The sequence below is a fragment of the Cygnus olor genome, chromosome 5 (genome assembly GCF_009769625.2).
Source record: "Cygnus olor isolate bCygOlo1 chromosome 5, bCygOlo1.pri.v2, whole genome shotgun sequence".
Classification (NCBI taxonomy): domain Eukaryota; kingdom Metazoa; phylum Chordata; class Aves; order Anseriformes; family Anatidae; genus Cygnus; species Cygnus olor.
The window spans coordinates 31003059-31017928 of NC_049173.1; the positions used below are offsets into that span (position 1 = coordinate 31003059).

Consider the following 14870-nt stretch of genomic DNA (forward strand, 5'->3'; position numbering starts at 1 on the left):
CATCACTCCCACAGAAAGCAGTTTTACTGTTTGCCTGGAGCACAGCTCAAGGTATCTTCCATCTGGAGTCTCTGTGCTCTGGAGCCATGAATAAATCAGCCCACACCTGCCTGCCCTTTGAATTACAGTCAGCCAGCCCCTGCATACCCCGGAGTGGATTTTGGTAGCGATCCCCCCTTGTTTGGGTTCCTCGCAAATGGCTCCCCAAAGCAGAAGGGGAAGAGGATACTGCACGCCCCAGGTTAACCTGCGCCCTCACAGAGCGCTCTGGGTACCTGCGACTCGCAGTCGAGCAGGCGGATGGACTTGTCGTTCACTTGCAGCAGCATCTCCTGCGTCCAGATCTTCTCTTTAGAGTTGAGCAGTATGAGTTTTCGGATGGCGTCATCCACCGTCACGATGGACTCGCTCTTGTCCATGATGAAGGTGGCCAAGTGCTGAAGGTGGGAGGGAAAGAGGAGAAAACAGGTGAAAAAGCTTTGATGCTGCTTGTGTCATAAATCACTGGTGAAACCATCTCTAGAGGTTTGGGCCGTTTGTTCTTTATTGCACGGGCACGGAAGAGTCACAGTGGAACGTGTTCGTTCTGGTTATTAGTACCAGGCCGTTCACAGTGGTGAAAGATTAGAGTTTTGTAACACAGCAAAGGTTTTCATAACGAGTTTCACTGCTTGCATATTTATCTCATCGTATGCCAGTTCTAGCAGCTCTGGCCGCCATCCAGCGTGCATGTTTGCAAGTGCTTTGCACAAACGAGTCAGTCCCCTGGCTTTTCTGAAACCGCAAGACAGCTCCAAGCCCGACAGCTGACTCCGCTCCAGCCTTTCAATCCCCTCATGCTGCTTTCCCACCAAAATCACTCAAATCAGCTCTCGTGGGAGTGAAAAGGGGCCTCTCTGACTGTATAAAGGAGTATTTTGGTACTTGCCTCTGTCCTGCACTGTGGCTTTGCTAGATTACCCTGGTCTTCCTCCACCTGCCCCATAGACCTGGCCTGGGGCTCTTCCCACTTCCAGCCTGATTTCCATGCTGCCCTCCCCTCTTGTGCTGGCTGATGTGTGCTGAGATGGTCATGTCCCAGACATGACTGCACTTGCATGCTTTCCCAGCCCTGCCCTGTGTCCTGAAGCGTGCAACGCTCCAAGCATTGCACTTGGCACCCGTTCAAGTTTATGAAGAGTCCGTGTAACCGAGCTGCACCTGCAGGCTTTTCACTGCTCGTGGGGCTCCACATGAAGGGAGTGCTAGGCAGGGCCGGGCAGGGAGGCAGTTACAGAAAGAAGTGTCTGCTGCATCCAAACGGTGCACGCGTGCCCCCAGCAGTGGGCGAAGGCCCCTCCAGAAATCCAGGTAACTAATTTCTCTCCTCTCTGATCAACAGCTCACGGTGCTGCTGGCCAGCCGGTGAGAGCAAGTGGTGCTCTCCGCAGATGGGGAGAGCGTGCTCTGCCAGCAGAGGGGACTGCAAGGCAGGAGAAGCCAGCTCAGAGCAGCCAGGTTATCTGTGCCCGTTGTCCCCATGTCAGTGACAGCACGGTCAGGCCACGTGTTCGGGTGACATCAGGGAACGGGAAGTACTGGGGAAGCAGAGGGAAACGGTCCCATTTCACCTTGTTCCCTGTGCTGCTCTGCTATGTTCCTGGCAGCGAGATAGGAAGGAGAACGTGCCGGAGTGGGAAAGCAGCTGAAAGTTTTCCCTGTTGTAACCAACTTCCTCCAGGAGAAGAAGGCGGGAGTTTTTCGGAAGGGCACATTACAGGCTTGATCAACACATCCTGCTGATGTTGGGGGCCTCCTGCTGCCAGCAGGCTTATCAGGACAGTTCCTGGCTCCGTCTCTCTTCCCTGGAATCTCTCTCACTCAGCCAATTCCCCGCACATCCCAATTCCCCTTCTTAATAGTATTAGGGTCACTGACATGCTGCTGCTGACTCAGGCTAGTGCATGGGTTAGCAGAAGTGCAGTGGTGCTGTAACTGCTCTGGCAGAAAGACCTGTGCTTTCTCCCAGTGATCACATAACAGGTTTAGGGCTCAGGCAGTTTCTTTCTGGTGCTTTTTGCTACAGTGGTGCTGTAGCAAGGGTCAGGGTCCAGACAGTGCAGAAACACAGTCTGTGTCCGCGAAGACTGGCGAGCAAGAGCTGCAAAACGCAAGAAGAGAACGAAAAAGAGCTGGGGGGAAATGTGTCTGTTCCCGGCACCAGCCTCAGCTCCTTGTGGTTAATGTCCACAATAGGCAGGTGTCTCAAAGAGCAGCAAAGGAGGAAGAGAGCAGTGCTCTGGGGAGGAAGTCCCTTCTACCTGTAAAAACCCAGGCTGAGTCTTTAAGCATGACATTCGGCAGTGGGCATTAGGGGTGGAGAGAATTTGTGGTGACCAATTTGTTGTTCAGGTGGTTGTTGGATAATTTGCGATGAATGGATAGACCAGAGAAGAGGATAAACACTTCAGAGGTTAAGTGAAGACCCAGTTCTGTGCTCATAAAGCAAAGGTATGGGGTGAGGCGCTATCTAAATAAAATTCCTGGCAGGTATTTGAGCAGCTCCACCGAAAGCTGAGATTAGCCGTCCAATCAGATATGAAGAACATGCTTGGGTATGTGTTACTGTAATTGTAAAATGCTGCACGCAAAGGTATTTGCAAAGTCAATATTATCCACGCAGAGGTGACAAACCCTCTGCCTGCGGAGCAGTGAAAGGAATTGGTTTATACCTGCTGACAGGAATCTTATCTGCTCTATTATTTTAACTGCCAGGTTTACAATCTTCATAAATTCCTTTGTTATTTACTGTTAAGTTAATTTTCGTGGAAACGAAAGCTACTTGTCTGACTAGGACTCATTAGAATATTTTTTCCTTTCCATTTTCTGTAGATACTGGTGGACCGAGCGGGGACAGAAGCTGGTTCTTACCTTTATCCCACTAAAAACCCCTTTCATCCAGACAGAGATTCAAATATGGTAATTTTTATAAGAATGGGCAATGATTTTCTCCACTTTTAAACTTTGATCAGCTTATAGATTACTTTAAGGGTGTAAAATGCCTCATATAAGGAAACCTCTTCCTGCCTCACTGCTTGCCACTGAAGTCCTGTTTGTCTTGGTCAAAGTTCAAGGTAGAAACTCACAAATGAGTGGCATATGGCATAATTAATAAAGAATTAATGTACGTGTCACTGTTTAAAGTCCCTTCTCTGACTCCACAAGTGACTTTATTTGTTAGGACTTGCTGATGGGGATGGCTGGCCAGGCCACTGATGGGGTGGATTGAATTAGTATCTCAGGTGGAAGCCAGGGCCTCCTTCCAAACGAGTGTTTTTAAAAGTCAAAGTTTCATTGTAGGCAAATGAGCAGCTCCCTTTATTTTTAACTGTGTTCTTAAGCTCTCTGCTGGACTGGGGCCTTAAATCAGAGAAGAGAGGACCCTGTCTACTAAACATGAACCTCATGAACTGTTTTCCCCTCTTGCCTTGCCAGGTTTTCAGTGACAAATGACCCAGCTGGGCAGAGTTCCCGTGGTACGGAGGCTGCTGGCTGGCAGCGGCACGTTGCGTTCCAGGCATCACCAGGCCCCGGGCAGCCAGGCCGGCTCCTCTCTTTAAGTGGATGTCTGTGACACTGGGGGATGAATTTGGCTGAATGCCTGTCATGGCTGAAGGGTTTTGAATTACTTGAGAGGACAGAGTAGCTGAGGGAGAGCTGAAAGATGATAGTCGATGTGGTCTGTGTTTTCTGGGCAGGTGAGTTCCTGTAACCACTGTGGAACAGTGTTTTTAATCTGTCTGTCAAGAAGGGTTTGAAGGACAGAGAAACAAGAGGGACAGCAGCTCCCACTACTCTCCTTCAAATGCAGAGGAGGGAGAGGACCACAGCCTCTCCGTTTCCTGTTTCCTCTTACTGAATTTCCCTTGTCTTTTTAACGTATTTTTTCTGTTCTCCACCCCCCAATTACTAAACGTTTTAATTTGCTGAATCTTGATCGTTTGTATTTTTGATAGACGATGGATTTGCATGCCATTTTCAATTTAAATTTGAAGTAGAAAAGAGGTCCATCTGTAATTAAACCAAATTCATGTTCTTTAATTACTGCTTTTTGTCGTCGCTTCCTGTCAACCATTTCCCATCTGCTGGCTGTAATGACCATGTCCAGCCGAATGACTGGTTAGTGCTGGCTCACAACAAGCCTTGACCTCTTTGTCCCCAGACACTCATCCTCGACATAGCCCAGCAAAGGACAGGGGACACGGCAGTAACTTCTGAGCCTTTGGTGCAGCCCAGCCATGCAGAAGCAGCAACCATTCCCTGTCTCTTTCCCCATCTCCAAAGCAGCCTGTCTAATATTGGAGTCTTTCCCACTCTTCAAGTTCAAAGAAGTGTGAGGGATCCAAGCTAGGAACAGTCGTAGGGTCAGATAAGACGTGTAATGCAAGGTGGGAGAAGCCATCAAAGCGTCTGTTTTGCTATAGCATTTAAACACGACCCAGAATTGTGCCCTGGAAAACTGTTTGTAGCCTTGTGGAAGGATCTGTGAGCTATACCAGAGTCTATTTGCATTGATTTTCAAACAGCGTCATACCATAATGGAACAACTGCTGCTCTTCAAAGGTAGGAGTTGGAGACGAGCAGCAGAGAAATAAAAGGAGCAGGAGAGCTGATATTACTTTTAGAAAGAGCAGGCAGTATGTGAGAGGAGAGAAAGGGATCCAGTCCAGCCCGAAGCCTCTGACTCGTAGGAAGGAGTGAGGTCAGTCTTTGGAGAGGAATCATCTCAGGACTTCTGCTGCTCTCCTGCAGTTTGCTCTCCTTTAGTCCTTTAGTTTGTCTCCTCAAAGCATCTTTGGTGAACAAACTCCTGTGCTTCACCTACATATGCTCTTTCCTTTCATCCCTCTTTGTCACAAAGGAATCCGAGAGGCCCCGAGGATCCCAGCTTCAGCAGTGTGTTCCATGGATGGAGAGGACTTGTGTGGTCTCAGCCACTTGCTCCAGGCTGGCTGGGTGGCCCACAGCACAAGGAGGGGAATTACAGTGGGTGGCTGTCTGCACGCATGCCCTGCAGTACAGGAGCTAGAAATTACAACCCCTTGGAGGGAAGCTCAGGAGGCAAATTTATCTACATGCAGGAGCTGGGAAAAAGAAATAGGGCAACGGGGAAGTCCCACCTCCCTTAAGGAAGAATGGAACAGCTTTGCTGTTTGCCTCTCCCAGGGTGTGGAGAGCAACACTTGTGTATTGTAAGAAGGTTCCCAGCTGGTCTTTGACCTAATAAACTCCAGAACAAATGAAATACATTTTATTATCAGCATCTATCACTGACGTAGGCCTCTCAGTCCCATAAAATTTCATTGCATACTCACCTGTACGTGGTACTGTGAAGTCTCATGCATAATGATATTGGAGTTGGAGTATTTTTTCCTTTGTTCTGAAAAAAAAAAGACAACAAGCTTTTGGTTCAATGGCTGTTTATTGGTATATTAGGGAGAATTATAGTTCTCATGATGGGGTGCTACTCTCTGAGCTTCCAGTTTCAATCAGTGTTGAGAATCAAGGACATCAACTTTTGTCTCAAGGATTGGCAAATTAGGTGTGTAGGATGCACATTTAAGTTGTATCCCTTAATGTTGCTGCTAATTTGATTCCAGCACTGTTTGTAGAGGAAGTGAAGTCTTGTGTACAGGGAAGCCTCAGACAACAAATGACAAGGGGCACTCGCGGAAGAGGGCTGGGAAGAAGAGGAACAACCTTAGCAGGCTGGCACAGGGCTATGACGTGCATGTGGCAAGAAGAAAAATCCAACAACAACTCTGCAGTTTGGACACAACAGCCCTTTTAAATGTCCTCCAGAAGGAACCCTCTGCACCGCTGTGACGTTGCTGGTTTGATTTCTTACATTTCCTGGCAAGGCACAGTGTAGGGCTGATAGGAAGGGCTGTAAGGATCAAGGCCAGCCAGTCAGAGCCTGGCTTTCTTGAACAATATTTTTATGAGGCAACAAATCTTTATTACTTCCTGCATTTCTCACTGGAAAGCAGCACTAGGAGCAATTGGAAAAAAAATATATATTGCTTGGATTTTCATGAGGCTATGGAATATAATCCTATAAGAATTTGCCCTGTCAGGTTTTACTCATAAATTAATTGGTATGTGTCCAGTGAGTCCATATATATACTTTGTGTACATATGTCCTGGTTTCAGTTAGGACAGAGTGAATTTTCCTCCTAGTAGCTGGCAGGGTGCTATGTTTTGGATTAGAATGAGAAGAGCGCTGATAACATGCTGATGTTTTAATTGTTGTAGAGCAGTGCTTACACCAAGCCAAGGACTTTTCAGCCTCTCTCTGTCCTGCTAGCGAGCAGGCTAGGGATGCAGCAGAAGCTGGGAGGGGACAGACCCAGGACAGCTGACCCAAACTGGCCAAAGGGGTATTCCATACCATCTGACGTCATGCTGAACAATATATAGGGGTGACTAGCCGGGGTGGGGGGGTGGCCGGCTGCTCGGGGATAGGCTGGGCATTGGTCAACGGGTGGTGAGCAATTGCATTGTGCATCACTTATTTCGTACACATTATTACTATTAATACTATTATTATTATTATTATTGTTGTTATTCTTTTCCCTGTCTTAATAAACTGTCTTTATCTCAACTCACAGGCTTCACTTTCCCGTTTCTCTCCCCCATCCCGGAGAGGGAGGGGGGAGGGTGAGCGAACGGCTGTGTGGTGTTTGACTGCCAGCCGGGCTAAACCACAACAACATAGTAGAGGAATAACTACCAGGTCTCAAGTCTCAGAGTGATTTGCGACTAACCAAACTGAAAACATCTTCCTCACCAGCAGAGGACATCCTCTGATCCCTGGTTTGCTTAGCAAATGTAATTGTCATTTTATATGTTTTCACCCATCCTAAGCTGGAAATAGCCTGTGTTATAATATCCTGTCCTCTGCAGCAATAGTCACAACCAAGAGGATTTCATGGCACAGCAAACACTGGGGCTGCTTGTGTTTTAAATAAATATATATCATTCTTAGTTTATTTGTGGTTTACTTCAAAGCTCTCTTTAATGCCTTCTCTAGGATTTTGGCTTCTCTATTTTTTTCCCTTTCCCTGTAAACACGGAACATGTGGTCTCATTTTACAAATTTCATATTTAGAGAGACTGGCACCCAGAAAAAGAATATCCTCATAGAAACTCATTTGGTAATTTGAACTCAGTTTCTAAACTATCTATCTATCTATCTATCTATCTATCTATCTATCTATCTATCTCTTTTGGTGAAGTGGTGCAAGACCCAGGTAAAACCTCCCAACATGTTTCTTTGGTTTATATTTTTAGCAGCAAGCCACGTTTTGATTGAAAAGCATTCCCCAGAGACTTAGAAGACATTCTGGTAATATGCACCCAAGGCTCGAGCAGTTCTCCCTGAACCCGGCCGCGGTCAGCAGGGATGCAGCAAAATGGCTGCGGGATGGGTGCCCATCACAACGCAAGGAGGAAGAGTGGTGAGTGTGGGTGATAAAATCTAAAGAAGAACAGAAGGGAGCGGCACCTGGTCTGCTTCTGTGCTGTTTGAGGAATTGTTAGAAGCTGCCTTCTTTTTTTTCTTTTTTTTTAAGGTGCCTAAGTGCATCTTATCGTGGCTGCTGTGGGAGGGACAGTGACAGCGGGACAGGAGGGCAGAGGCACAACAGGGCACCGGCATACAGGAAAGCTGTCATGCTCAGTGCAGGCAGTGCCTCTGGCAGCCTTTGCGTTCTCTCCTGGCTACATCCTAACAAAAGTACTCTCTGTCCACTTTGCCCCAGGAAAGCACAGTCTCCTGGTTGCTTCTAAACCGTGGAGTCATTTGCTACAAGTCTACCAAGCCTGTCCTTTACATCTGCTCCAGAACCACCAGGAGCCACAGAGACTCCTGGAAGTGGGCAAGTGGCTGGGAAGTAATTAGGCCAACACTTAACGAGTGTTCTCCTTTAAACCTTGTATGTGGAAAAGCACTTGGAGGGAGTAACTGCAGTGAACAGAGCATGCTGCTGTTACAAGAGCAGAAAACCCAAAAGCATCAATCAGGAGCTTTAGCTTAGTCTTGGGGGGTCCTAGCATTCAATTCTCAACAGAATTGCTTATATTTAATCCACCTGCTAGCAGATCCTGTGCAAATGGAGGGGAAACTGGCCCAAATCTGCTACTCATCTTTCCTGGAGAGTTGACAGGAGTTAAAATATCTAATAGGCAAGTGCTTTCTTGGCACCGATTGCCAGGATTTCTACAAACAAGCCACACATCCTTCCTGAGGAGTGTGTGTGCCCCCACGTGTAACATGCAGTTACATGCCTTGGTTTTCCTGCCTAGAACTAGATGTGATTTTGAGCCAGCTCACCCGTGAGTGCTCTTGTTCCAGCTTACTTCGATTCAGCTCACACCAAGTGGGAATTTGGGGTTTCTTTGACTGTCCTAACATGAGAGGGCTGGCAGGGAGGGCAGTTAAAAACTGGTTGAACAAGCTCAAATCTCTCAAGTATATTACACTGCTGGTCTTGTGCAGCGTTTTACTGCTCAGCGCTGTCACCCTGTGACTGCTCTGCTTTGGTCAGACACAAGGGGTGGTGGAGCTGGGATCAGGCCCTGGGACAAGTGCATGTCCGCAGCACGCTCTTGCTTTGAGTTCCACCCCTTTAGCGTGAACCTTTTCCCCTGGCCTCTTTTGCACCTCTGTTATGTTTTTATTTCTGCTTGACTTCCATCGAGACAGAAGGGAGGATGAACACGTTTCAGAGCTCAGCTAGGGCTCTGCAGGCTCTGCCAGCAGGTGTCTCTCCAGAACAAGCGCTGGCCTGAAGGGGTTGCTTTTTGTGGGATTTAACTTGGGATTTTCATCTTTCTCTGGCGAAACAAAAGTTTCCAGCACAGAAGAGCTTTTAAACTGAGCCCCTCGTGGTACTTCTGCAAAGACACAGTGCTGAGCACTGGTAGCAAAACTGCCTGCAGATGCAGGAACATCTTAATCATACAAAGAGGGGCCCCGAGAGGACAGAAATGAAAAGGGATGCTGGTGCTTTTGTTTGAAGCCTGGCAAGGGTTGATAGCAACAGATTTCTAACCCTTTTTATTTTCAAGCCTGAGAGGTGTCTCATCAGCTTGGCAGGACACCCGTGTACTTTGTACCTTCACAGAATCACACAGAACCACAGAATGGCTTGGATTGGAAGGGACCTTAAAGATCATCAAATTCCAACCCCCAGTGGCCCAGGCAGGGACACCTCCCACCAGACCAGGTTGCTCCTAGCCCCATCCAACCCAGCCTTGAAGACTTCCAGGGCTGGGGCACCCACAGCTTCTCTGGGCATCCTTGTACCTCTGTGCCTGTCACTGAAAACACAGTAGCATGCTTTCCCTCCACAGCTAAGTCCTGGTAGCATTGAAGTGGCTGCTGAGCACAGGTAGAAACGATTTCTCAGAGGGCACACTGGCTTAGGCATCGGCCGAGGCTCCAGGTCTCCAGGCCAGAGCCTTTACACTGCGACCACCGAGCCAGAGGCAGGGTGAGGGCAGCCTGGCGGGGAAGGACCTCAGACACCCAGCACAGCTCCCTGCTCAGCCCTTAGCTCCCAGAGTGACCTTGAGGAAATGAATTAATATTTCAGCACGGCCACTTCCCACCTTAGGCTCACATTGAAGGGTCAATGGCACTTCGTTTGCCGTACGTTTTAATTGCAGTCTGCTCTACTTCAAATGTGGGGCAAGGTCTGGAACAGGGCACGCGGCAACACACATCCGCAGGGAGTTGTGTCTCATGTGAGTAACTTTTTTGTCTCAGTAACCTCAATTTCCTCACCAAGCATTTCTGATGTACATCGATGACACTAATGGAAATGAGAACATCCCATCTGTGTGGGATGGAGGCAAATTTGGACTTCAAGACATCCCGTCCACTCCTTTGTAAAAGGGAGTGGAAAAAGACTGAAGCAGTCAGTCTGGAAACAAAGGATTTTTACTTTAGGACAGGAAACATCTTCAGCTCTGAAAGGAAGGGTGCTGAGCAGTGTCAAGAGCTGGTGGATACTGGGGAGATGGGGTTTACAGAGGGAGCCCAGCCACAGGTCCCTTCAGCCTTTTCCAGCCCTGGTGAGGGCCCTGTAGCCCGGTGCCAGTGCTGGGGGCCTGGAGCTCCCTCTCCACCAGCCTGTGAGCCAGAGTGGGCTGAGGGGTAGGCAGACAGGCGTTTCTGCCTGCTCCTGTTCGGGAGCAATCACTGCCATCAGCCAGGATTCTCACATCCCTCCCACTAGGGGTCTGTGGCAAGGCCCAGTGCCAGGTGCTGCTGCAGAGCTGGAGCTGCACAAACCTGACAGCAAGAAATAAAATAAGGCATGGGTGGCGTGTGGTGGGGAAATGCAGAGGTTCACACTCCCTCTGTTCATTCTCCCTGGGGGTATTACATTTAAGAGCCACAGAACTCGAACAATGTGCCTCTATTTTGTCTCAGGATGCCATTCAAGCGACATCCCAGAAGCTGCCCAGGCAGAGGAAGGGGGTGTTTTCTCTTTCCTGTCCCTCACTTTAAGATGTCTGCTTCTTCCTTCTCCTGAAATCTCTCCTTGTTGGCTTCTACCTGGCCCCTATGCCCATGGAAACCTTTCCTTTCATGTTTCCTCCTAGTATCCTCAAAATAAAACTTCACAGCCTGAGAACAGCTGGGCTTTTCTGGGCAGCAGAGGTGCAAAACACTGAAATGTCCTTTTCTAGTGCTCAGTTTTGATTTAAATGCAGGAAGAAGTAAGGATCTGGGCTGTAAATGACAAAATAGGCAATCTTAGGTCACATCTGTCTGAGATGTGGAAGCTTTAAGAAATAGTTAGGGTGTTATTGGTATATTTACTTCAAAGAAGTGTGATGAAACACTGTAGGCCTTTCTCTGGACTCATCATTATTTGCCTTAGCTTAAACCTGGCTCTGGTCATGCTGGGCTGAAACAAATATGCCACACAGAGTGATGCCCACATGGAGACCTGTGGCTGTTTAACTCTGTGGATAATAGGAGATCCTTTATGTGAGCCAGATGAACTCCCTTTTCCAGAAAAGACATGAGAAAATAGCACACGTGTCCGAGCGGCTCCCACACTGCCCTTCTGCATAGCCTTGTCCTCCATCTCCTTAATTTTGTATGAATGAACACTGGCGCGCTAGCAGCAGTAGCAATTTCCTCCCAGTTTATCTGACACCTCTCATGCTAGAATACTTTGCATTTCTACAGCGTCTTGCAATGGAGAAGATCCGAGCATGGTAACGTTACCCAATCCATACCGCATCCCCAGGAGGCAGGGAATTTGCATAATCCCCATGTGATGAATAAGAGTTACAGGAATATAAAGACGGTTTTCCTGAGATCGGATGGCAGCTGCTGTCACAGCACAGACACCAGCGTGCACCTCTTTAAATGAGTCACCTCTCCCTTTAGAGGCAGCTGTGGTGGAGGGCTACTGGGATGCAACACAGGCTGGATTGCAAAGGGCATGAGAGCTCCAGGGCCATGGCACAAGTACAGCAAACATCTGAAGGTGATAAAAGCTGGCGTGAGACCCACAGTGACCACTGCTGTACTTTTTCCCTTCTGTCTGCCAAGAGAACCGAAGAGACGGGAAAACAATAGAGCTTTGTCCCTTGCTTTTGGTGTCTGGCAACAAAAAGCCCTCATAACGTGGGGATCATCATCAGGCCAGAGGTGGTGGGTACGACCCACTGCTGCAGCCTCGAAAACAATGACAAGTAATTCACAGTCGCGTCATGCTGAGCCTAAACATTTGCTATATGTCTGGCACAGACACTCTGGAAAGTTTTGAATGACTCAAGCACGGATGCCACGTGGGATATTCACACATGCAGAACTGTATTTCTTCATTAAATTGTCTCATCTCTTGCCTCGAGAGATTTGGTCCCATGAGCCCTAGGACACCCCTTTCAGGAAAAAAAGTGTAAATGATTCTGTAACTGAATTCAGTTCAGTCTTTTCCTAAGCAGCTAGCTTTCATCTGGACTCATACCCAGAGTTGTGGGAAAAACTGCAAAGCCATTTTCTGAAGAATGTTATCTGTCACCAATATCTCGCAGAAAAAACAGCACTGCGGAAATGATGTTTCCCATTGGCACCAGTGGCCACATGAAGAAATGGAAAAAGCTGAGACCACTGCAGAGGTAACAAGGTGGATTTTGCCAACTCAGAATGGACTCAAAACTGGGTGCTGTGCTGAAAATCTAGTGGCAACACACAAAAGTCCTGGCTGGAACGGAGAGCATCTTGCTTGGCTTTACGTTGAGGAGTGGAAAGGATGAAAGACAGGAATTACTGAGAAAGAAGGTACGATCAACTCACATCCTGGAGGAATGGGGTTATCGGCTTAGTCCAGGAAGTCAAAACACATCTTAAGTGCCAAGTTCCCTCCCCATTTCCATGCAACACCCTTTTTTCCAGGGGTTGAGATGTGGCTGTGAACACTCCCTTCAACCTGGCACATTGTGTGCACAACAGATCGCCTAGTGGGATAAATTCTGTCCAGTGGGTTAAAGTTGGTTAAATTCAACAGGGATTTTGAGTAGTACAGAGGAGGGCAGAAGGGCCTCAGGACTGCTGTAGCACTAAGTGTGACACGAAGCATTCCAGCAGTTTTGGGGGAATTTGAGCACTTTCCTCCTGCTGGCGGAGGGGGGACCGTGGTGCTCTGCTGACCCTCATGAGGGCTTACAGGTCAGTTACAGGCAGGGTCCCAAAGCTCAGCCCCGAGATGCCATTTCTGCCCTTCCGTTGCAATCTCATTTCTGCTATAAACGAAAACTCGCCCACGCTCTTGCTGTACGCCAGGGCCAAGTCACTTGTGGTGCAAACAGGTGCTGCTGTGACAAACGCAGCCGTTCGCACCAGCGTTGCGAAGGCCCCAGCCTGTGCTCTGTGCACAGCCTTCGCTGCTTAATTAGGGAGTTTTATCACCCAGGATCCTCCCTCATCCTCCCCGCATCTCCCCATATTTGTTTTCTGCTGTTGCTGGGTGGAAGGCTCTGTAGAAAATGTGGGGGACGGACAACTCATCAGTGAAGCAGTCTGTAGGGAACCAAGGAGTAATATCAGCCAAGTGAAACGCGATACGATATAGCCTTGTGGTGTCGTTGCTTCTGCCCTACATGCAGCCCACGCTTGCACAACCGTGGGGGAGCACAGCCACCTCTGGTGTGGGCGTGGGAGGGAGACTGCACAGAAAGTCTGTCCCCCTGTCCCTGCCGGGTCAGGTCTGGGAGATGGCTGGCGAACTGCCTCGCCGCAGGTCTCGGCCACCTTGTGCTGGCAAGGTGAGAGTGCGGCAGCTGCAGAGCATCCGTCTCTGTAGGGGCTGGCACCACAGGGCAACAGGGACCACAGACCTAGAAAGGCTGTTATCCTACAAGGATTTTGAAGGGACCCAAGAGTCAGGACTATTGCTCAAGCACTGAGCTTTGTTTCAAAGCCCTGGTGAAAGACACGGACACAAAGCTGAGACACTGCAGGGGATGAGTAAGGATCCAGTGCAATGCAATTCAGAGCTGAGATACTGGTGTAAAAGTGGAGTGAGCCTGAGCAGATTTGGCTCTGCCATTCCCATTTGATAGTACTTATGCTCTCTTGCGCATTATGTTTTATGGTATCTATAGGATTGGTTTGTTATCATTGGCAGTACCAAGCCAAAGACCTCTCCTTGATTCCCTCCCACTGCATTGCATTGGAGACCTCCCTGTGTCCATTAGAGCAGCCTGAGGAAAGTCCTGCCTGTTGCCTTCTGGAGCTTGCCAATTCTTTATATTTTCTTTATATTTTACTATCTAGCAGCACACGCGCTCTTTATAGTAACCTGCCTATGTAGTATGAGATGGTTCTTCTGCCAAAGCAACAGGTCAGGACACAGCCCTTCAGAGGAGAAACGAAGCAGCAAATGCTTCAGAATGCTAATGGCAATTATGCAAATTTGCCAGGCCTGCATTATAAAGCAGCCTTACGAAACAGCATCCATTCCCAGGATGGGAGCAGGAGGCCAGATCTGATCTGGCAGTCTGATCGCTCATCTGCAGTGTGCAGCTCTGCCGACCCAACAGGCTCCTGCTTCCTCGCCGAGTGGGAGGACGCTCCAGGTTCTGCAGGGTTAGTCAAGGATCTGATTTCGGGCACTGCACAGACCTGCTGCGCCTGGGCTCCCGGCCCTGAGGCATCTGCAGGCTCTGTTGCTGCCGGAGCTTCCCTGCTCGGGGGTTCCCATGGTTGGCCAGCGCAGGGGAGAGCGTGTAGGACGTAGTGCTCCTGCCTGCCCCGTGCCATCGCCTGCCCGGCACTCCTCCACACCGCATGAGTATTTCAAGGAAGGAGAAACCACAGGAGGTTGGAATAACATTGCAACCAGCTTGTTTTGCACGTAGGAGCTGGGATAAGCAATGCCAGAGGAAAATTTTGCTGGCAGGGGTAGTGTCTGACAGGGGAGCACCTCGCTGCATTGGTGCGATGGTGTCAGCAAAGCCGCCCCAGTGCAGAGCCAGCCTTCGGCCCTAACTGTGTAACTAAGCCCTAACTAAGTAAAAGTGTGGCATTGCAAGAAGATCTGCTGAGAAGTGAGGAGAAAGGCAGCAGGAGTGAAAGGCTACCAAAAGCTTTAGAGCCACTGCCTAGGCTCCATTTCGGAAGCCTCTTTGCAGCTTCTTCCAAAGCATCGAGCACCCTGTCCTTCCTGCCACCACCACGGTCCTCTCTGAACTTCCAGAGGCTGTCAGTAACAGTGGCCATGACACTGGGAATCTGTGGGGACAGCTACCCCTTTTGGGTGGCACATGGCACGCGGTATCTGGAAGCTCCTGAAGTGAATGAG

General features: G+C 48.9%; 1 protein-coding gene across 1 annotated transcript in view; it reads right to left on the bottom strand.

The window, feature by feature from the left end:
• EPS8L2 (EPS8 like 2) overlaps window positions 1-14870 on the bottom strand; it is a 65072-nt gene that overhangs the window by 22202 nt on the left and 28000 nt on the right. Inside the window, exons 4-5 of the mRNA XM_040558797.1 lie at window positions 5355-5419; window positions 276-437 (exon numbers count right to left, since the gene is read on the bottom strand). Coding sequence (XP_040414731.1) covers window positions 276-437; window positions 5355-5419 — 227 coding nt within the window. The remainder of the gene's footprint in view (window positions 1-275; window positions 438-5354; window positions 5420-14870) is intronic.